Source organism: Hirundo rustica, chromosome 4 (genome assembly GCF_015227805.2).
Source record: "Hirundo rustica isolate bHirRus1 chromosome 4, bHirRus1.pri.v3, whole genome shotgun sequence".
NCBI classification, from domain to species: Eukaryota; Metazoa; Chordata; class Aves; order Passeriformes; family Hirundinidae; genus Hirundo; species Hirundo rustica.
The window spans coordinates 51,569,075-51,593,240 of NC_053453.1; the positions used below are offsets into that span (position 1 = coordinate 51,569,075).

Consider the following 24,166-nt stretch of genomic DNA (forward strand, 5'->3'; position numbering starts at 1 on the left):
ACTGAAAGAGTCAATACCCTCATCTATGTCATCAATAAAAATATTGAACAGAACTGGCCCCAGCACAGACCCCTGAGGGACACCACTGGTGCCTGGCTGCCAGCTGGATACAGCACCATTCACCACCACTCTCTGGGCCCAGCCATCCAGGCAGTTCCTAACCCAGCAAAGAGAGCTCCTGTCCAAGTGGTGGACGGCCAGCTTTTCCAGGAATATGCTGTGGGAGACTGTTTTCTTTCCTAATTGGGCTCAGATGAGGAACCTTCTTAGTTTTGAGTTCTGTACCAGAACCTTTCACATTTTCAGACAATGCTCACCTATTCCCTCTCTCTTCCTGTTTCCTTCTCTTTTCAGTGAATTTACAGCAGTATTATAAACTAAGCAAAAATCATAGAATCATAGAATGGTTTGGGTTGGAAAGGGCCTTTAAAGGTCATCTAATCCCATTCTCCTGCAAGGAGCAGGGACATCTTCAACCAGATCAGGTTCCTCAGAGCCCCGTTCAACCTTACCTTGAATGTTTTGAGGTACAGGGCATTTACCACCTCTCTGGGCAACCTATTCCAATGAATCACCATTGTAAAAAATTTCCTCCTTATATCTAGTCTGAATCTACCCTCTTTTGGTTTAAAACCATTACCCATTGTCCTATCACTACAAGCACTATTAAAAATTCTATCTCCATCCTATAAGCCCCCTTCAAGTACTGAAAGGCTGTCAAAACATCTTCCTGGAACCTTCTCTTTTCCAGGCTGAAAATTACAATTCTCTCAGCCTTTTCTCACAGGAGAGGTGTTCCAGCCTCTCACAATTTTTGTGGCACTCCTCTGGACCTGCTCCAATAGGTTCATGTCTTTCCTGTGCTGAGAACTCCAGAGCTAGGTGCAGTACTCCAAGAGCGATTTCACTTTATCAGAGCAGAGGGGCAGAATTACACCCCTCAAGCTGCTGAAAATCACTATACCTGCAGAATTTCTCCAACGTTTCTTTCCCTATAGGTTTATAAGTCTTTTTATGCAGATTCCTCCTGGCTCTGCAGATTTCTTCAGATCTCATTTATGAATTAATTTTCCCAAGTGTAGTAACAAACTCCTGCTCGCATAGTTACACTTATGGACAGATTCATATCACACAGAGTTGGTTGTTTATATAGTACAATAAATTCCAGCTTTAGTACAATTTGTGTAAAGCAAAATACAAAAGTCAGAGTACTGTACAGTTAGAGACTGAGAAAACTAACTGAGAAGATGAGAAATTCTACACTTGGTTGGCAACAATGTAGTTAAATTTCTAGTCTTGCTAATAAAAAAGGATGTGAGACATCAAGAAATAACTTTAATTAAACAATCCCACAGATACCACACAGCTTGTATATATGTGAGCAGGATGTTAAGTTCGCTAATACAAGAAAGCCATGGTCCATTGATGTCACTGTACATTCTTTTAGAAAGGTGGTAGCAAATTAAATAAGAGGGTAGCAAATTAAACTTGCAAAACTTCACCAGAGACCATTTCCGCACCATCTTCCATCATGCTGGCTGCTTGTTGAGGTTTATTACTATGCTACGACTTCTACATTCAGAGTTCTGGTTCATTAACTTAAGTAACAGAATACCCAAACAAGCAAGGTAAATTGCTGCCTTTACACTGTCTCTAACTAGACATGGCACATTATTCATTTAGACTGGTCAAGAAACAAAAAACTAATGTACAATGTGTAAGAGCTGCTTGACAGAATTTATTGGCTGTCGTGGCTCAGCTCTTCAGGCATCTTCTAGGCTGATAACTAATGCCAAAGTCAGTGTCCTGATATCTGTTACAAACACATTTCCTACACTCCCTCTGCCTCTGCTCTTCTGAATATTACTGGCTGGTAACCTTTTCAAGCTGTATTTCTGTTATCTGGAAGGGGGCAGACCACAGCTCATCTTTTGAAATATGAATAAACCTCCTGTTTAATTGATAGCTCTGTTCCCAGTGTTGACAGATAGGCTACAAATTTGGAAATAGAACAAAAAGCAGCAACTTTTGTGTCGCATTAAAAAATGCTTTAAAATGTTCTTATATTTTTTAAATAAGAAAATAAATATCCAGTAGCTCTTTTCTATTAAAATAAAACTCTCAAAAACATAAAAGATACTCCATAATGGAAGTCCCAGACCAAAACTCAAAAACTGTTTAAAAATTATATTCATGTATGATTTAAATTATTTTCAAAGTTATATAGCTAGATTCTTACTCATATTTTTGATCATGTTGCTGGCTGAGCTTAATAGCTTCCAACAGGGTTCCAACAGCTTGAGATGAGTTCTTATTGCCTGTTTCAGTTATCTGGCGTTCTACCTGACCTTAGAAAGAAATACAGGAAGTAGATTTTCAAGATGTTAATAATTTTCTTCTGTTGTCACCCTGGTTTTTTTGAGTTTTTTAAAGCTTTTTGATTGTTTATAAAATGGAGTCAGACTTTTTAGCTACTGTACAATATTAGGAGCAGTTTTCACCTTTTCTCACACATGTAACATAAACAAATCCTTTGTTTTTCTTTCTCTGTCCTCTGTTTGCATATTTCTAACCTGAAAACAATTGTAACTGACAGTCGGTCTGGCCATTCGGCTAAGGGGTGAAAACTCCAGAATCCAATCTTCAGCCAGACCCACAAATGTATAAAAAGTAAGAAATAAACAGGCAGAGAGCTCTCCACCTTGTTCTTGTTCTCGGGCTTCTCAGCCCTGAGCTCGCTCGGAGGAACTCTCTGCCCTGCGAAAATCTCTTAACTCCGTGTGATTGCTTTGCGTATCCCAGTCACACTTCCGTAAGACCCACTCAATCTGTTTTTCCCTCCAGAAAAGTTAAACAACACAGGACATTATCTATTCTCCTCCTGATAAGCAAGATCTTTTCCAGTTTGTTTAAAAGGTAATGCACAATGCTTGTATAACAACTCTCTTCGTAGAGTAGCCAAGAGAACCAAACTTGGGAATCATTATGATCCCTGACATTTCCTGATCCCAACTAGCAGAGCACTGTATGTGAGGAGTTAATGAGCAGGCACAGGCCTGGTCTGTGCTGTGCTGCACACACAGGGCAGCCCTCAGGCCTGTGCTGTGCTGGGCACATCCCACAGGACAAACTCAGCCAGCTTGGTGTAACAGAAGAGCCCATTGGCAGCGTCCTCTCATTACTTTTCTGTAAAAGTGAAGCAAGAGGTTCTTATGTGAACATGCTTTTGTTTGACAGTAGAAATGATAATAGCATTGTTTTCTCTCAAGATAGCTAAAAGACCAAATGAGGCAACCTTTTCACAAACAGGATTTGCATACTGTGCTACACCCTGATTGTTCAATACTGCACAATTTAGAGTTCTCAGCCTCTGCAGTAATAGGAGATTATTTAAACTATCAAATTTTTCTTTTATAGTGTTAACTCCAAAAAAAATGGCATTCTAAGAGATACATTACAGAGTCTCCAATGTCCTTCTGGCTGGGATCCTCACAAATCAACACCTACTGGTGCAAAACAATGTTCTTAATCTTGTTGGCCACCCCCTGGAATCCCTGATAACATACAGATGAAAGTCGTTCTAATCCAGTTTTGAAATTATTTGTAGAATATTGCATCCTGAACTCCTGTGGTGTGGTACTAAACACAGGAGAGAGATCTGCATCTAGACAGTGAGAAATGTCCAAACTTATTCTAGTTTTACAGTAAAAGGTCTCCATTTTAAGAGACACCATGCATAACATTGTCTAGGATGGCACTTGGGATGTACAAAAAGGGGTTTATTTACCTATCTGAAAAAGAAGCTCAGCTTCCATATCTAATTTTTTTGTTGCAGATGCTCTGCAAAGATTCAATGCTGATTCTAAATGCCTGAGAGCATGTAGCCATTGCAAATGATCTCGTGAAGCCGTAGAAGCTACTTTTTCAGCTAATGTGTGTCCTAAAGAAAAAAAAAACAAAAGTTCTTTTTAAATTATTTAGTAGACAACCAATTTATGCAAAAATAAGCTAATTCCTTAGAAGAAATGCTGCTACATATTTACTGTTACAATTCAATTCCCCAAAATTCGAGTGATTGATGGATATAAATACAAAACTATAATAGTTTCACTGTTGTATGATGCCATTGAGGTTTACCTAGGCCACTCAAAAGAAGCCCAAGCAACACCAATCAACCCATTCATGAAATATGAAGGAAAATTAACTGAAACTTAAAAATAATAATGAGTTGTGTTTTTCTTACCAATTTTCATTTTGACTTGGGCTAGCAAGTTAATATGTGGCAGGTAGACATTCTTAGCGGGTAAGACCAGGCAAGTCAATGTACTGTCATCTATTTGCCATTCAACGGGTTCACCACAATCAAAAATCTATGAAAAGAGTATGCTCAGTAAAATCAAGTTGCAGACAGCAAATTAAATAGCAGTTTGAAAAAGTAAGTTAGGTATTGCAAAACTGAAGTGTCTTGAAAAGAGCACTAGAAAAAGATTCAATATTCCTGAATTCCTTTACTTTAGTGTGTACTTGTCTTGCAGAAGAGCCTTGTGATGCAAACTGTTTTAATGAACTCTTGATTGAACTTAATAACGGTAGACTTTGGTTATTAAAAGAAAACTCCCTAAAATCAGTCTCTTAGAAATAGATCTCACAAGTAACCAAAGCTCTGGAAAGAAACTGTCATTTTTACAAAGAAATCTGACATCCAGCAAAGGCCGGAAAAGAAAAAGAAATTAGTATGTAGGGGCCATCAAACCTCTCATTCCTGGAGATAAAACAATGGGGAGACACTGTAAAGTGTCAAGTAACTTGAAGGCAAGCAAGTCTCACAGTTGGAAGTTTGAGTCTGAAGTGAGTCACATGATTCTTTATTACTTAGGGAAATAAATATTTCAATGGATTAAACTTCTGTTTTAGAAAATATGAAGAAAGAGTTTGATCTAAAAACTTTTTTCTATAACCTGTACCAAATTCAGATAAAAATGCCTATCTATTTTTGGATCCCAAAGAGATAAATGATTTAGTACTCTCACAAAGTTCATGTCTTTAGATTTATTTTTTTAATTACATATTTAAATTTTTACATGGAAATTATTTCCTCATACCAATTGTGAAAATTCATCAACCTAAAATATCATGCTACTTTAAACACATTGGTGTGATTCAAACTACTCCAAGACAAAAAGCTAAGTCCTTGGATGCTTAAGAGTTAGGAATTTAATGAGATCTACATTCTTCCTGAGGTGTTGAGTATGAACATATCTCTCATTGCAAATGGAAAAAGTGAGTGTTCTGCATCTCTTTAAAAGTCGAACTACTTATTTGTTTTTTCATATCTGGATGCGTATTTTGCAACTATTCAATATTTTTAAATTCTGTGAAAATATAAGACTACACATGTGAGCATGCATGATGCGTATGGACAAAGGGTTTGTAAAATGAACTACTCCTTTACACTATTCTAATGTAGTTAAAACTGAAGTGATCAGTTACTAGGAATAGCCCTTTTTCATAACTGATAAAATAGCTTCCAGGATAAATAATTAAGGCTGTTGGAAGGATTTGGAAATGCACCGACATGTACTCACTGTTTTAATGGTAAGCTCATGTGCCAAGACAAGCAAGTTTAACGGTTCCACTGCAGAAGAGTTATGTTCTGAATCCTCTACCATTTGCAGTGGCAGTATGTCTGCCAGCAGAAGCATACTTTTCACAAGAGTCAAAGAAGCTGGCAGGGAAATAAATGTATTCTCTTGGAGTAAACTGATGATTTTCTGTTTGGACATAGACAACATAAACCAAAATAGTTACTATCTTCCTGTCTATTTATGAGGACAAATCACGCAAAGTGAAAAAAAATCTGTTTTAGAGGCACTATTTCAAGCTTATTTAATGCTGCCATCAGCTGTTCTGACTACAGAAAAAATGCATCAAAGAAAAGCAAACAGTATTTCCTTTGTGTTCAAACCTGCAAAAGAAGTTTAATGTCTGCCACAGGATGTCTTTCTTGCAGGTCAAGAATTGCAGCTTGCATCATCATTTCAGCCTGAGTCTCAATATCACCAAAGGCTTCTGCCTCTAATATTACTTCTTTTATCACACTTCTGCGCTCAGCCACATCATTTCCTAAAAGAGGAGAATATATGAATAGTAAAAATACAATAGATAATACTTGTGTGTTCTACCATTCTTAAGTATTTCTACACTAAAAAGTTACAGAAGATATTACATTATAAATTCCACATTGAACATATACCATTTCATCAATTTTATGTCAAATTTACTTTTGAAAGAAAGAAAAATCACTTAGTTTGTAGACTGTACTAGGTGTAAGTTCACTCAAATGCATGCTTTTTATGCATGCCACCAACAGAAATATTAAGGTATTTTAGATCTGTTATACCTATTCAAAAATCTGATTTTAGTTAAAATTGCAAAATAGTTACAGCCTTCAGAGAAATTAATCAGAACTGACTAAGTAAGTGTTTGGCAACAGACTTAGACTGATTTTGATACTTAAGTGAGCATCAGAGTTGTTCATAGAACCAAGGAATGAAAAACATTTTTATTCACAACCAAACTTCAAAAAATGTATTTTTTAATATCTCTTTTAAATCTCTAAAAAAATAATCTGGAACATTTTTAGGAGCTATGTAGGGATATTTCACATACTGGAGATATAGAAAATTAAAATAATTTTGAGACTTTCAAAACCAGAAGTACTCAGCAACAGTGCTTTTTAAAACAACCATACCTTTTAAATTACACTAGAACATTTGAAACTTTCCGACACAATTATCAAAAGATAATGACTATTAAATGAAAATTAATATAATACTTTCTGTTTTCATGTTCTAGGAGAGAATGTGCTCATAAATATATTTTCCTTATTGAATTGGATGAACTTAGAAAAAATAATTGTTCAGTGATAATACAGCCCCAGAATGAATGTTAGTATTTTTAAACTATGAATAAGAATTGTGTCTGTATAGGCTCAATTGCCCAATATAATCCCAAAATCTAAAGCAAAAAAGTGTAGTACCTTTCACATCACCAACACCACGTATCTGTGTCATGAGTGCAGTCACTAACATTGCCCGACACCTCAGCCACAAACGTTCATTCACGTGCCCTTGTGCTGTTACACCGGGAGGGAGGTCAACACCTTCAGTGGTGGAGTCCTAATAAGTCCAAGAGCAAGAAAAATGTTACTTTCTGAGTAACATACTTTACTACAAACAAGGCAACAGGGTAGCATCGGTCTAAAATAAATTAAATTAATACAAATATATTACAAATAATAGTAACATGCTACATAGAAGTTTATTTGAAGGGTAGATGCATATTTTTAATAACAGGAGGCCATTTATTATTTAAATTTTAATATATATATAAATTATTTTAAGCATTGAGTATTAAACCACTTTTTATGTGAAACTTCATAAATATATCTATATACCATATTTGTTATGAAGAATAATTCTAAGAGTTTGGATTTTATTCCACTCAGACAGGAACATTACACAAAATTCTAAGGCACATGAAAGTCTAATTGTAGAGCAGGATCAGTATCAATTTCTGGTACCTCAATAATGACTCGGAAAGAAATTAACTTTTTGATTTCTAGTTTTTTGTGTTTCTGGTATTTAGAAACAAATATTAATGTAATGTATTACTACGAGTGTTTGTGAGAATTCTCAGCTCAACTCCTTGTGCTATCTTCACATATTCTAAAACGTCTTTCTATTACTAAAATTCTACAGCCCATGTACTATTATTTGTTTCAGCAAGCAGTCACTGGACAATGCACCACTTGCATTTTACTTAATAGAAAAAATCATCATGACTGACTTGCATTGATGCAAATAAGGAAAAAATATCTACAGCTCATTTACTGGCTACAAGACTGTCCTAAGAAAAGAGAGGAGCAAGTGCAGTGAGACAGAAGCCTCTGAAATGCAACACGGACAGAAAATAACTACATTGCAAGCAAGAAAGTCCAGTCTCAACAGACATTACAAAATCTCGCTGCTCAACTGCTCTGTCTGTATGAGTCAGTTTGACCCACTGTGCACTCAAGAGCGATTGTGTGGTATGTGACCAACAGGCTTTCCAAAGCAGAGGTCAGAATCCCTGTGTATTGGACAATAGAAGTCAGCTGAAATCTTGCTCCATACGGAACACAGCAATGATGTGAAATGGTCCATCTGGCTCTTAGAAAGAGAATTCAGTTTTCAATCAGAAAGTCTAAAGTACCTTAACTGATTAATACAAGATTTTCAACTGATTTTTTCCACTTCCTTTTTGTTTGGGGTTGGGGGGAGGTTAAACAAAAGAAGACTTTCAGTGCTGCCATTTGAGAGTAATTGAAATAAAAACTGTAATTCCTAACCTCATACAAATTATAATGATGATTACAGACACATTGAGCACACCTTAAGCAAGCAGGTATCCGAAGCACGTCAAAGATCATTTTTTCCCCAGGTTAATGGTAACCATATAACACAAATGACTGCTATGTTCTAATATTATGAAAATCATTCAATACAAGCAAGATTCATATCCAAAGAGAGGTAAGTTTAAAACAAATATCCACACATACCAAACACTCCCTTTCATCCTTTTCTTCCTGAAAATGTGCCACGTCCATGCTAAAAACTTTTGCATCTTGGAGAAGTCGAATTGCAGAGAAAGCCAAAGCAACACTGTGGTATAGAGCAATATTATTTAAAAATACTGATTATATTTGCTACTTTATGATTTTATTAAAATAGATACTTCATTTTTTATAGAAATGAAATAGATTTTCATTTTCATTTTCTATGCCAGAGATGTAAATCACCAGTTGCCAGTTTTTGCTTCAGTAAAACAAGGTTGCACTCAGACTATTTTCTGAATTTGTAGGCACTGCATTATGAAAGTGACAAAACAGCAGTAAGAGAAAAAGTTTTGCCAATAACAGAGATAACCTGATAATATTTCATTGTTAGGGTGGTCAGGCATTGGAATAGGTTGCCCAGGGAGGTGGTGGGAGTCACCGTGCCTGGAAGAGTTTAAGAGGCACTTGGATCTGGGTGATACAATTTAGTGGTTATGGGGTCACAGTGGTGATTGATGGCCGGACTTCATGAGTTCAAGATGTCTTCCAGCCCTGATGTTCTATTTTATCAATAGCATATAAGATAAAATATGTCATATTCTGTTGGAGCAATCAAAACAGACCTCCATTATAATTTCCAGTTACACACAGAATCATAGATTCATTTTGGCTGGCAAAGTTTTTCAAGTCCAACTTTTAGATCTAGTCAAATCACTAGATCAAGACCAACCATGGCATTTCTGTCTCCAAGAATGAGTTCTTAGAAATTAGAAGATGTAAAAATACTGAAAATTACAAGATATATTTATTAAGAGAGTTCTGTATCACCCACAACTAAGGTTAATGCCTTTCTCCTCAGAACTTTTCTGTACTATACATTAATCCTTCTGTTAAATCCACATGGTCAAATACTCACAGGATCATAGTAAACCCCATCATGGTGATGAGGCAAAGCCTCATCAGTAGGAAACCACATGACATTGCATCTACCATACTCCCTGCCCCATATCCTAAATTCTTTTCTGGAGGTCCCTCTGAACGGCACCTTTGAAAGATACAGACAACATTAGGACTGATGCAACATTCAACCCTATCTGTCAAAAAATGATGGGCTTAGATCTCAAAATATTTTCAGGTTTCTTAAAATATGAACTACTAGGTTTTTTCTTCTTTTTTTTTCTGTCTTCATAAGCACTCAGATATAATCAAATAATGTTCCATTTTCACTACATGTATGTGTATCTACAGCAGCAGAGTGAGTACAATTATTTCATTATATGAAGACATCTGCAAAGCCATCATAGACAGAAGACTTTTTTCATAACAGGAATTGTTGTCCAGAGAACACACTACTCAAAATATTTTGACAATTGCCAAAATCAATGTCTCTTTGCATTGGTTTCTCCCAATTGCACATTTTCCTCTGTCTGTAAATCTTTACTATCCTACATCTTCTCTAAAACATTTTTGAGTTTGGTTTTGGGGGTTGTTTGGGATTTCTTTACAATTCTACCTGTTCTCTGCCTACAGAAACATTTTTCTAATAATTCTAAGCTACTAGAGAGTATTCCTAGCTCAGTACTTAGAAGATTTTTTCAGCAGGTTAACTGTTAAAATGTATAACCAAAGTTTTAACTATGCTGGTTTTTTACATAGACTCTCTTTACATAGAGGCTGGCTGTTATGAAGCATATTAAAAAAAAATAGAAAATAATTATTAACACCTGCAAGTCCTTTTTACGCTGCCAGAACAATGCAAAGAGCTTTTAATGCAAGAGAGATTCAGGGTCTGCATGAATTTACTGCTTTTGAGATGTTCTAGACTAATAGTTACAAAGGCAAAGATCTTAAACAAAGAATTTTGAAGAGCTGAACTACTTTTAAATTACACACATTATTCTGTCAACATGTGTATAACCACAGAATGGATAACCTCCTGTTAAGATAAGAAAGTAGCTAAAGTCTTCCTGTCGTTTCTGATTCTATCCTCCTTGTTGTTTTTGTGATGCAGACCTGGATGGATTACACCAATTCAGCACAAATAGACCCCAAAGTAACAATGAGAACCAAAGCCATTAAGGCTTTTACCTTTCAGAATTCAATCCTCATGAATCTCCTTCATCATCCTTTTTACCTCAGTTTTATTCAACAAAATGAAAACAGAATAAATCAATGTTGAATTTGATGATAAGTTTCTCTCTAACAACAGAGCAGGTGAAACAGAATTTGCTTATAAAAGCAAACAGAAAATAAGGATAATGCAATGATGTACACCAACTGCTTCTCTTTTTTTAAGAGTTCTGCCCTGAAAGCAGCATCAAAGTTAAAATTACAGCAAATTCTGGCTTTTCTTAAAACATTGCTTGAGATTGCATCTCAAATACCTTGGAGAAGGTACAGCACCTAAGAATATATAGAGGCTATTAACAAACGTTAACCTAAATTCCTCAGCACCACTGCCTCAAATTAACTGTTTTTGTCAACATTTAGCAATATTGAAAATGAGGCTATTTTTACCTATATGGTTACACATAGATTTCTTGAGTAAAATATAGACCACAAGCCCAAAGGTTAATATATGCCTTGTTTTAAACAACAATTTATTTACATAAGCAGACAAGCACACATTTGGGTAAGTAAAAAGCTCACATTTATAGGACAGACACCATGTAAGTAGTCTCCTTGAGCAATGGAAGCATACATTTTTTTGCAAGACAGCAGCTTGTAATGCAGAAGCTTCCCTTGATGAAATTTTTGTGACCCTCTTCTGCTGTCAGCAAGAGTGATGTGTCTATATATTTCCCTTGACAAAATACACATCCTTTTATCAGCTGAATCGGAAAGTGACAAGATGATCAAAATATGAAAGTACAGCTGACTGTAACAATTTCACTAGTAGGTCATTTTGCCAAAGGAAAAAAAAAAAAAAAAAAAAAAGATGAATTTCTGTAATATCATGCAAAGTTTGATTTCTAAGCTGGCAGGCAGGAAACATTCAGCTGTCTGAAGGGATGTTTCATTTCTATCTGAGGCAGACATATCAGCAGTTTCCATGGCAGTGCAATAAAACTGCAAAATAGGTTAAAAACCCCCAAACACTTACTTTGTTTTGATGGGTTTTTTTCCCTGCTACTGACCACTATCAATATATAAGACCCATAATCTAACACCCATCAAAAATCTGAGAGTCACAAAAAGTAATCTATAAAATGCTTGATATCCATTGAAATCCTCAATATTCTAAAAAAGTTTCTTCAATCTGAGACAAGTTATAAACCAACAGAGAAACTAGTCTCTAGGATTTAACTGCCAGGCAAAATGAAGGGTTCTGCATTAAAATATCTTGCATATACTGGAACCAGTTCAGCAGGATGAGAACCTCTGAGACAGGACTCTACTAAAGCAGGTTTCACCAAGTCTAGTATCAAGGTAAGATTACACACACAATATTTCTGTACTGCGGTACAAGATTTATTGTAGCAATTCTGGTATGTTTAGTTAGATTAGACCTAACAAACATTACAAGTACTGATTACATTGTACCAAATCTCAGTCTAGTCTGGAAGGTGATGATGCTACACCTGAGTATGCTCTGTCTGTAGTTAGCAATTTCTATGCTCAAAGATTTTTTTCCTCTAATAAAATATTAGATAAAAAGAGCTTCACACTGATAAAATGATGCATTGTTAAACATCCTTCTTATACAAATTAATGTAAAATTACAGGTATGCTAAACAGATGAATCCTCCTAGGTAAAAGACCAAAACAATGCTTGGAATTTAACATCTACGAAGAGTTAAAATATTTCTGTATGTCCAGTATATTCCAAGAACATTAAAATTGTAACTTCATTAAATTCTCCACAAGAAATCAGAATAGCAAAAAAAAAAACAAAAAAACCCACCAAAAACAAACAAACAACAACAACAACAACAAAAACCACACAGAATTTGGGAATGTTAATTTGGAGAAAATATCAGGCAGATAGATACATAGAGATAATTCAGCCATAGAGATAATACAACCATATTTTAGACACTATCACTAACAATAGAATTAATGCTGCTAAAATCTATTCTAATATGTTAATGTTTGCTTCAATGCTTTTCAATCACTGTAATTTAAAAAATAAAATTTTGACATTTTAATTTGAAACCAATAAGTACATCAAGAAGAAATGTTCCTTTAGGACAGAAATATGAGGCTTTCCAGAACAAAGTAGAATTCGGTAGTTCAGAGATAACATCAGTGCTCTGTTGTACACTTTAAAATTATAAGAACACACATGATCTAATATACCCAGACTTTAACCAAAACCATGAAGATTGTAACTTTTTCTTTGTTTTATAAAAACATTTTATCACAAAAGCATCTCAAGGAGAAATCGTAACTGATTCTCTGAGCCAACTGAATCTCTGGCCCTATAACTGATCCTTTTTAAAAAAGAAAAACAAAGCAATAATTAAAAAATTAAATGCTTCTGTATCTTACATTTGTAAATATATTAATGGAATTGTTACAGATAACTACTAAGATTTACAGTAACTAAGATTACTGATGTAGTAATAAAGAAATTATTTTTTTAATCACTGGTAATCAAGGCTGTGCAAGATGAGGTAGTTCATAGTATTACTTACCTCAGAGCTCCTTGATGCCTTTGCTGAGAAATAGAGGCAAGTTCAAGTTTGGCCTCAATAAGAGCCTCTAAGTCTTCCACAGAATACCAAGATATGTCCCCATCACATTTTTTCTGTATGTCCTGTACAAGATAGCTAAGACTTTCTTCAGCTTCTGACAATAAAATCCCCTAGAAAAGAACCCAGGGTTGTATGATTTCAAAAAGTAAAGAAACAAACATTTTCTTTAGAAATATTTTTTTTTATATAGCCTGCTATCACTGCATCAATATAAACCAACTTAAGTGCAATATGCCTTTTCTATAAATGAGGGTGAGATGGGCTGGGTAATTCTGCTTTTCTCAGGTTTTTAGAACCATTGTGTTCAATTCAGCAACGTCTTAACTGTGCCTGTGCTATTGCCATGCATGCTGACTACATATTTTAAGGCTTAGCAATAGTACTCACTAACTTCCCATTCTTTATCTAATAGCTATACTTGATAATTTCATACTAAACTTCTCACTATGCTTAGTAATTTTACACTCTTTCTGATCAACAAATCTGTAGGAAGCTGTGAAAAACACATCTAAAAAGTTCATTTTAAATTAAATCTCACTTGTGGAGCTTTCAGCAGAATAAAAAAATATTTTAAAGATTTGTGTCATCCAATACATCACTTTGATCAAAATGCAGAACTCTACTTAAAAAAAATCACCAAAAAACCCCAAAACATAAAAAACCCTCCAAATGAATAGAATAGTTAAAGGAAAATCAAGAGTAAGGAATATATTATGCCTCTTAATGAGCCCTATTCAATTCAAATGAACATTTCTATTTTAGTTATTTGCAAGTTGTTATTTTCAAATTATACTGAAACTTTCTAGTGTATGACACATACCAATTGCTTTACAAAATCATCCTCCCTTCTCCAGATGTACTTTTTGCATTACTTTGCTTGTAACAATGGCCAAAAGTAGATACTTCCAAAGTGGAAGACCCCCTCTGAATGAAGAATATGTCAGCCCTTAATTTTAGTCTTTTTGTGATGTGAAACTGCCAAGCATAAAGTTTATAATTAAACAAAATCCAACTAAACAAATCCCCTTCAAACAAAGCTAATAAGCTGGGGTATGTCTTCTTCAAAATAAAGTATCAGAAAGAGCAATATGAAAAATTTGAAATATTCCACACATGAGAATGGTAGAGAATGGTTTTTATTTGTATAGCATATTGCCCCATCAAAGAGTCTCTGATATGTTCTGAAGATGGCACTCTCTGAAAGGAGATGATTTTATCTTAAAGTCCCATCCAGACTTTACTGTTTATACTGAGATCTGATTGTAGAAATATCTCCCATCATTTGAAAAATGATGCACCAAAAATGAAAAATGATTGCACCAACACTTCATGCACAGCTAGTAAGACCACAGTCAGATTAGAAACCGATATTTTTCATCTCTTTTTTCATACTATCCTCTCATTATAATTTCTGTTACATTCGAGGCATTAGCAATGTTTTTGGATCAACATGCATTTTTTTAAATCCTTTCCTCCTAAAAATCAAAATTACCTTCAGCATGGCCATATTTAATTCATCTTTACAGTCAACAAGATGCACCATTCTCTCTCTTTGCTCCTGTTGTCTTGAATTCTGATCATCATCAACTGTCAAATACATTGAGGATAAAATTTCAGATAACAGAACCACAGCATTCTCAGTAACTGGAAGAATGTGGCCCTTTTCTCTCTACTTACAACTGGGACTTTGACATCAAAATAAGTAATATTTGAACTTATTATTATTATTATTATTATTATTATTAATAATAATAATAATAATAATAATAATAAACAGTAGTAGAAGAATGGTAGAAGAAAAATAAAAGAATAAGAAAGAACCTTAACAAGTCTTAATGCTTATTTCTTAATGCAATAATGATTGATTTTTTCAGCAACATTTAAGATTAATATTGTTCATAAAATGGCATATTAATTCATATGCAGTTTAAAGTGAAAAAACCCATGCTTGAAACAATATATATTAACTTTTCTACCATCTTTATAATTACCTTTTACATTTGATGTTGTAGTTTTGTTTGGCTCTGGCAAGCTGCTGTTGTCAACAGAATATACATTTTTTTCAACTTTTTCAGGTATATTATTTATTGTGGCAGAAAGACAAATGATGAGATGTATTTTGGCTAAGGTTAATTTATTCATAATTTGTGGGTTGCACAGTGGCACCACTGTTAAAGACAGACTCCAATTAAATGTATCTTCCAATACCTAGAAGAAGGTTAACAATTGGGATTATTTGAAATGACACATTTTACATTTTTCTCGTTCAAGACATATTCTGCTTCTGTCAATAATGATACAAATAAAAATTTAACATGATAATATTTATAATATTCTCATTTATTATGAAGGAGTTGCTCTTTTTGTTTTTTCAAACTTCACCCCTTAGTAGCACTTGCTACAGCCTCAACAGATTGGTTTTACAGCAGAAGGTGCATCTGTGAAGTTATAGCTATTATCACTGCAAGTTCTAGATTTCTGCATTGCAGATGAATCTGTAGTTCAAGAATCTCAACTCAGAGAAAAGTCTGTTAAGAAAGGAAAAAAAAATTCTTGTATCACATCATTCTAGCCTATTTCATAGACTCTGTTATTCATTATAGCATCCTTGTTTTATCATTAGTTTAATAGTATTACTTTAGATTAATAAACTCTGAAGTTGAAAGTCTGCACAGATTTGCAAGATGATGAGACCAGTAACAGAGCTACATACACTGTGAAGTGTTAAAATCAAAAGCTCAAGATAATGCACAACTTCAAAATAAATCAGAAACTAGTGAGATCAAAAGTTGTCGAGATACACTTCTCATTTCCATCCTGGATTACCAACTGTTGCAGGAAAAACTTTGCTCTCTTGTAAACAAGAGAGGAAAGTGGAAGGACAAAGGTAGGGGGTTTAATATACCAATTTGTTTTAATGGTACATATTTTTCACATTCTGCTAACATTAACCCATAGCAGCTCAATGGATCTGTGAGAAGGTTAATAAAAGGAAAATATTAAAACTGAAAAACACAAAAGAAGTTATTGATGAATAGGTGATTTCAAAAAAAAAAAGAGAAAATTACTGTTTAGACACTGGTTTATAGATTCACCATTTTAATTTTTTTTCCCCCCAGAAATGGACTTCAGCTCTCATCTGAATTAGGACAAATCTATGAAGACAACTCTGAATGATAGCAATTATTACATTAAAACCTGACACTCGCAATATTTTAGCAGGACAAACACCCGACCTTCCACATCACAAAAGCTGGAATAATTCTGTTAGTGTGCTTCGCACAGAAAAGCTGCAGATTCGTACATAGTAGATCTCCCATCTGAAAAACTGTGAATATGGTAGTTGCCCTTCCTTTGAGAGGTCAGCCATAAAATTTAAAATTCAGGAAATAGCAATCCATTGAGAAGAATATGTCTTCTATTTACTGGATTTTTTAATAATAACAAGGATATTTTTTGAACTGGATAATTCCTACCTTAAGACAGAGAAATAAATATTTATGTATAGCATAAAACATTTACCTCTTTCAGGTTGGTTTTTTTTTTACCTGCAAATTTGTAGCAGTCATGAGAGATTTTGAGGAATCAAATTTGTGTAAGGCCTGTAAAATGGACAAAACCAAAAGAAAGTAAAGTATTACAATAAGAATTTAAAACCAATGAGTTAACAGAGGTGGGAGGAGGGAAATCTCTCTTCAGATTAGCTCATTAAACTCAACTTGCTCTGCCTCACTGTCTGCAATCCACTGTAAAGGAAGCAAACATGAAGTTTGTCCGATGCTTGACAATGCTTTTGGTGACAGAAATTTTCCTACTGTTCATGTTGAATTTCACCTGGAGCTCTGTCCAGAAGTCTTTTGTCATGTCACCTACCCAAAAGCACCACTCAGATAAGGGAGACCTTGACTGCATTAATCCAGGATTATATCATGAGGGTATTTTGGTCTGTGCTTGGGAAACAAGGAGAGGACGGTTATGGGGGAGGCTTACCTGATAACCTCATCTGCCTGCACAGCTGTGCTCACAGGCAGGACAAAAGTCCAGGTCAGTTGTTAACAGCTTCCAACCCTTGCAGCACATTAGTGACCAGACAGAGGGAAAATCAAACTTGACCTGAGTGCCAAGTCTCTGTGGGCAGCAATAGCTCTTATGGCCCAGCATCTCCTGAGGCTGCCCCCTCCCTCCCAGCTTTAACCATACATTTCATGCCTGCATATGAAATCACACACTGTTTTTGCTACAATACTATCTGCAGTACCCACTGTATAGAACGGACATTTCAAAATAGATTTTTGCTCCTGCTGTTTAGTGAGAGATTTTGTCATTCAAAGCCTACTATTTGATTCACCAATTGAAAGAAAGCTAGAAAATTCTTAGGAATGTGCGACAACTTGCAGATATGGAGTACGTGCAGTTTCATGAAGAAAATGGATTGTTACAGTTTGGTGTCATACTTTTCTGGTGTTTACCTGCATTTGTTCAGTATATCTGTATCCTGCTGGTATTTTCCATGGAATTCTCTCTCCCGAAATAAGCAAAGACAGTTCATGAAAGGCCTCAGTAAAAAATCCTATGTCTGTAAATACTTTAATCTATGAAAAAATAACAAAGCCTTTGATTTGAATGTTATTCATTATTCTTTTTGCTCAAAATAAAATGTATTTAAAGGGAATTTTCAAATCGATTTGGCTACCAGAATAATACATTGATGGAGAATGGTCTTCAATGGAAAGAAATCTTTTGCATATTACAGTGAATAATTTCAAAGATGAGTCTTTCTCCTTTGAAAACAAATTATTTAAAAACTTGCTCCTGACAAAGGGAAAGAACTTGCTTCATCTGGCAAGAGTTTTGACTGCCTGTCCAAGATCAGCTCCTTATCAAAATCTGTTTCATAGATTTTATTCATCTTAGACTCATCGTTCTCAGCTATTCAACCTAACCCATACCAGCGTCTCCTGAAAATATCTACAGCCAATATCACTTTGACTCTTAATATTCTTAATAACTCTTGAGAGGTAGATGTCTTAAAAAAAGAAACCCAAAACTCACAAATTATTTAAACCACAAAAAACAACAAATGGTGAACATTACTGAAAAGATGAAAATCTGTTCCTAGATTTCATGGAACCTCGTCTTACCATGATAGTAAGAACAAATCCAGAAGTGAACATTTGGGGAAAAAATAGTCATTCGTGTTTTGCACTTAAAACATTTAAAAGAAAAGTGGAACAAGATAAAAAATATCAAATGAGAAGTCTGGACCAAAGAAGGAAAACTTCCTCTTGATTAAATAGAGAGTAGAAAGAATTTCTGGAGGCACTCATCAGCCTATGTAGGAAATTAACAGTAAAACTGTGTAAATAACTCTGCATGCTACGAAAACTGAGAATATAAATAATAATTGCATTTAGAAAGTACCCGTACCATCTGCTGTGCTAAGAAACACAAAGCAACAGCTGAATTTTAAAAAATTACTTTTCATAGTAGGAATATATGAATATTAAACAGACTACATTTAACAAAGAGTTGAAAAGCTTACTCGAAGTACGAAGGGTTTTGAGAAAGAGAAAGTTTACTTGATTACCTTGAGGATTCTTCCTTCAATACATTTAGCCGGGTCCTTACAAATCTCAGATACAATATATTGGTATAATGTGAACAGAGGTAAAATCTGTAGCAAAATAGTAGGTCATGCAAGTATAAACATCATACAATTATGAAAATATGCATTGTAATTACACATCAAAAATATATAGGTAATATAAGATTACTGCTTTGACCATCACACATCATCACTACTTCTCCTATACTTTCTGAAAGATTAATGTGTTAAAAAGTTCTTCAGCTCGCTGAAGCTAACTACTGATATTACCTTACATGTGATTCACAATGTAGGAAGTGAAGTTTGTTGAAATTATTCTCTCTGTTCAAGGTGGGGTCTTTTATTACATCATTACTGAGTAAACCTACCAGAAATAGGTTGATGCAAGGGATTTTTAAAACTGTCTGTATTTTGACGCCATATTTTTTTCAATATAACTAACAGAAGGATAGAATTCTGTACGCTTTTTTAAATAAACACAGTGAAGTCCTGCAACTGTCTAAGTGAAATTATACCTGTTGTAAAATAAAGTGACTTATTGTGTAAAATAAAGTGTAAAATAAAGACTTATTGACAAATTTATTTACATTAATTTTAAATTGATTTTTTTTTCTTTTTTTTTGGTAGGGACAACTAACAACAACAAAAAGAATTAAAACTGAGCTCTATTAAAGTATAGAGACACTGTATATCCTTCCAGAATCTGAAGGGGACTTAGAGGGAAGCTGGAGAGGGACTCTTCATCAGGAACCGTAGGGATAGGACAAGGAATAATGGGTACAAAGTGAAAGTGGGAAAATTTAGGTTAGATATTAGGAGGAAGTTCTTTACTGCGAGGGTGATGAGACACTGGAGCAGGTTACCCAGTAAACTTGTGGATGCCCCAACCATGTAAGTGTTCAAGGCCAGGCTGGATGGGGTGTTGAGCAACCTGATCTAGTGGGAGATGTCCCTGTCTTTGGCATGGGAGGTTGGGACTATGTGATCTTTAAATGTCCCTTCCAACACTAAACATTCTATGATTCTATGATCTGTTATTATACAGTATTTCAGAAAAAGCAAATTCTTTCTTAACAGATTTAGGCGCTTATTGAAAATGAAAGAACTTCCAAAATTTAATTACTGTTCAGCTTTTACATTTTTCTTCACTTTAAAATATCCCCAAGCTTAGAAAATGCTAACAGCATTGTTAGATTTTCATCAAATCCACTTTAAGTTTTTCTAATGTCGCTCAATACTTCTGAATTTGGATTACAAATGCTTGAGGCAAATGTTTTAATTGTACCCATACAGTTTCTTAGTGATATTTGAAGTCGTTCAACAAAATTAGTCTTTGAAGTTTTATTTTTAATAAAACTTGAATATTGATGTATTTTGATTTAAGTGTCAAATCAACTTAGTGACTACCATCCAAAACATTCCCACACAATAAGCATTGAGGGGAAACAAAACTCTCATTCAGCTAAAACTGCAATTGCTTTGACCATGATCCATGACCTGGATCTATATTCCACTGGCAAAAGTGCGGAAGGAATCAAAAATGTGCATGGACATGTGAAGCAAGCAGTCAAATTAAGTGCCACTGCCTCCATGTAACTGTCTGCTCCCTGATTTTACTGGATCTCCCATAGTGAGGAGAGTTATACAAAGCTAAATAACGAAGCAAACTCAGTAATGCAGGATAGGAAGAAGAAACAATGGTAGTTAGCCTGAAGTTCCAAAAGAAATCAATTCAACAAATGGCTTGCTGACAAAAAAAGGTGTAACATCATTCTGCCTCCTCCTGTCTCACTCCTCTTCCATCTCTATTTCCTAACCTTTGTTACTCCCTGCTGCCAGCCCTGCGATCTTTTCCCCTCCCTGGCACTGGCTCTGCCACTTGCAGGACCTTGCCATAAGTGAATTAACTCATCAAAGCAGGAAAAATCTATTTACTTTTTCAGATGGAGAGTTTTCTGCCATGCTTGATTTACAGAGGTATAAAATAATCACCTAAGAGGAAATTCTGTTAATGTATACAGGACCAAACTAGAAAAGAGAGAGTACTGCACCATTTGCAGTACTAGTAATCAATTCAATGTGTTTATTCTAATGTACAGCACTGCACCTTTGAAGGAAGCTGGATTAAAGTAGAAATGGTCAGACATTAAATGAAGGAAATAGGACTATGACTAGCATAGGAGGGAAGTTATAAAAACATTTCATACATAGGAAAAAGAGAACATGAAAAGGAGAAAGGCAGAAGGGACTTTTATTTACTGGAAGTTAAAAAATTGAAAGCATTCTGGACATACTGCATTTAAAGTATTTTTTGTACAGTGTATTTTAAGTAGTATACAATATAAAATTTTCCCTAAAATGCCTAGGCTAAATGAATCAGGTGTTGTGATCTTCCAGAATAAAAAAATTTCCTGTGTTTTCTACAACTTGTATGTAGCAAGCTATACCTTGTTTTAAGTGCCACAGAACCTAGCCATAGGGGTATTTTGCTAGAGGTTCCGAGGTATCTCGTAAGTACACTCACACAAAAAAGTAAGACTAGGTGTCTTAAAAATCATTTTCAGAGCATAAAAATAATACTTACTATTAAATTTTGTTTCGCACAATGTAGTTCAAACATAATGAAATTCAGACTTGCAACTACAGTAGAGATATCAGCTCTGTAGCGATCAGAGAACAGGTCAATACCAGGAATAAGAATATTGGTTTCATATTGTACAAAGTCATAGTCAGATGCTGGATGTGGAAGAGAAGCTCTAAACAGGGTCTGAAAGTAATAACAATGAATTACTTGAGAGAAGGTGTATAGGTATTAAACTCTGACCCATAAATGACTTCATAAACACAACTCCATCAATGCCTTAATTATCAGCTGTATCCAGACACAATATTGAAAAGCATTTTTAGAGAAAATGTTTTATGTGTGAAGTTGATGGAGAAATAAACAAGCTGTAAATAGTCTAAGGACAGTATGTCTCCCGTTGTTTCTGGGAGAGTTGCTGACTTTGAGGCCAGTTAAAAGCTAGTTCCACCCTAATTCCACCTTTCACTAGGTCAGCTAGTGCAGCTTACATGTAACTAAAAACTAATATGAAATTTAATAATTTCCAGGAGAGTTGCTGACTTTAAAGACAGTTAAAAGCTTCTTTCACTCTAGTTCCACTTTTAACTAAGGTCAGCTAGCAGAGTTTAAGTCATTTAACTAAACACGAATATGAAATTCAAGGAAATAGTTTAAATGTTCACTCTTAAAAAGGGAAGAATGCTAACATTGTATCTGATGTTGAATATTCCTTCCCAATTGTGTTTATCTTGGTGTAATTAGCAATGATATTCTAGAGAAATTTGCATTTACCCTCAGATCTGAGATATTAACAAGCCTAAAGCCTAAATCAGAGGTGGAATTTAAACAAGGTTATAAAAGCCTTCCAATTCAAGGAACAAATTATGGCTTGAACTTCTTGCAGTACAGTGTCAGTAATTGATTATATTTTTCAAGACAAGCACACTGCAAGCTGTTTCTATCCCAATTAATATCAGACCCACTTCAGTCAAGTCACAATTATTTCTACTGTTGCACAACTGGAATAAATGCTTGCTACCATTTCTGTCAAAAGGAAAAATCGCCATTGTTCAGCTTTGTTATTGTTCAGCAATTACAGTGCTATAAGCAAGTCAAATTTCTCCCTTACCTTTGTTTCTTCAACTTGTTCTCCCTTTGGTGAACTTAAAAATTTTCCAGTGTGGCCTAGGACATGTCTCACAGTCACAATCATGACACAAGATATCAGTGTCATTGCTTGATTTTGGAAAAAGCCAGATAACTTCCTGAAGCTGCACTGAGATGATTAATCATTGATCCCAGTAGAGTATAACTGGAATAACACTTGCATTTCTTTTTCCTGCACTACTTTTGCTACTGACAACTTCTATTTAAAAGTTGTTTTTTTTTTCTGTCTACGTCTTTTTTCTGAAAGTCTGCAAACTTAATTTCCATGATCTTATTTTCTTTGTGAGTGAAACTGGATCATTTTTAATATCCTCTGGTTTTAGAGCAAATATATTATAGAGCTGAGATTTTAGTATTAAAAACTAATATTTTTCTGAGCTAAAAAATACTCAAAAATTTCTTTTTTTCTAAAGGGTCTGTGGTCTTGGTTGAAAATTTAAGACAATCAGTGAAAACTCTGCAGATATAAAAGAGAGCATTCTGCTGTTGTGGATGCTATCCAGCTCATCCTGAGAAGAATGCTTCAAAAGAAGAAATATATATTTGACTATTAAATGTTTTAGTCATCTCCTCTATTCAGTATTTTTAATCTGAAACACTCTAGCCTCCTATTGAAGTGATAATTTTTATGCTATAATACAGAAATAATGTTAAAAAACAAGGAATAAAACATTGTATCTAATATGCATAAATTGTCAACTACCTCTGATCTCCATTTTTCCTTTACAACCAAAACAAAAAGAGAATTATTTTAACAGAGGGTTATTTTAGAAGCAATTTGTTAACTTCATGAATTTGAACTGAAATGGCATTCTTACCTTAAAAAGTATAGCAGAAAAATAGCAGTGTTTTGTTCTTAATTTCATCTGTGATATTGTTATATACCTAAAGCACAACAAATAATAAGAAATACGAATGAACCCACCAATATAAATTATTGAAATCCTTGGGGTTTTTTAGCCTAATGTGATAATAATACTAACACAATCTAGATGTTTTTCTACTGGAAAATAACTGCCTGGCTTTAAATAGGTGATCAGCCACACCATGCAAAGAAGCATTTGACCGACCAAAGACATACCTAGACAAATGGAGTTGTCTAGATTATTTTCAAACTGAAAGGACAGACACAGACAATCTAAGTGCAAACTCCATCTCATACAAAACTAAAAAAAGATAAATCAGATTAAGCAGCTCTCACTTTTAAGGGTATTTCTTTCCAAAAAGTAAGCCTAAGATAACTAGCACATGGACTTTAACATGGCAGGTGTCTAGCTGAATTTAATGATTCCCACACAGTACTTCATCAAAGCCCTAAACCATCCTGGCAGCAGGGTAGTCCTATGATCAACAATCCTAGAAATCTTTACTTCAATTTTAGAATACTTTAATCTGCATTTTACAGCCTGTGACTAAGTTTCTGTAGAAAGAGCAACGCAAAGAAAGATGTTTAACAGTCCAAGTCAGGTCTAAACACAAAAGAACCAGCTGAGGGAGAAGCCAGGGGGACAGGTCCATCCAAATCCTGCCAGAATTTG

General features: G+C 34.7%; 1 protein-coding gene across 1 annotated transcript in view; it reads right to left on the reverse strand.

Moving 5' to 3' along the window:
• The window catches only part of CFAP54 (cilia and flagella associated protein 54), a 129,960-nt gene that overhangs the window by 16,889 nt on the left and 88,905 nt on the right, over positions 1–24,166 (reverse strand). The window contains 15 exon segments of the mRNA XM_040062749.1: positions 2,240–2,348; positions 3,788–3,940; positions 4,244–4,370; positions 5,586–5,771; positions 5,966–6,123; positions 7,040–7,178; positions 8,600–8,702; positions 13,234–13,403; positions 14,786–14,880; positions 15,285–15,501; positions 16,842–16,895; positions 17,763–17,885; positions 18,881–18,967; positions 21,483–21,665; positions 23,447–23,513. Coding sequence (XP_039918683.1) covers positions 2,240–2,348; positions 3,788–3,940; positions 4,244–4,370; positions 5,586–5,771; positions 5,966–6,123; positions 7,040–7,178; positions 8,600–8,702; positions 13,234–13,403; positions 14,786–14,880; positions 15,285–15,501; positions 16,842–16,895; positions 17,763–17,885; positions 18,881–18,967; positions 21,483–21,665; positions 23,447–23,513 — 1,971 coding nt within the window.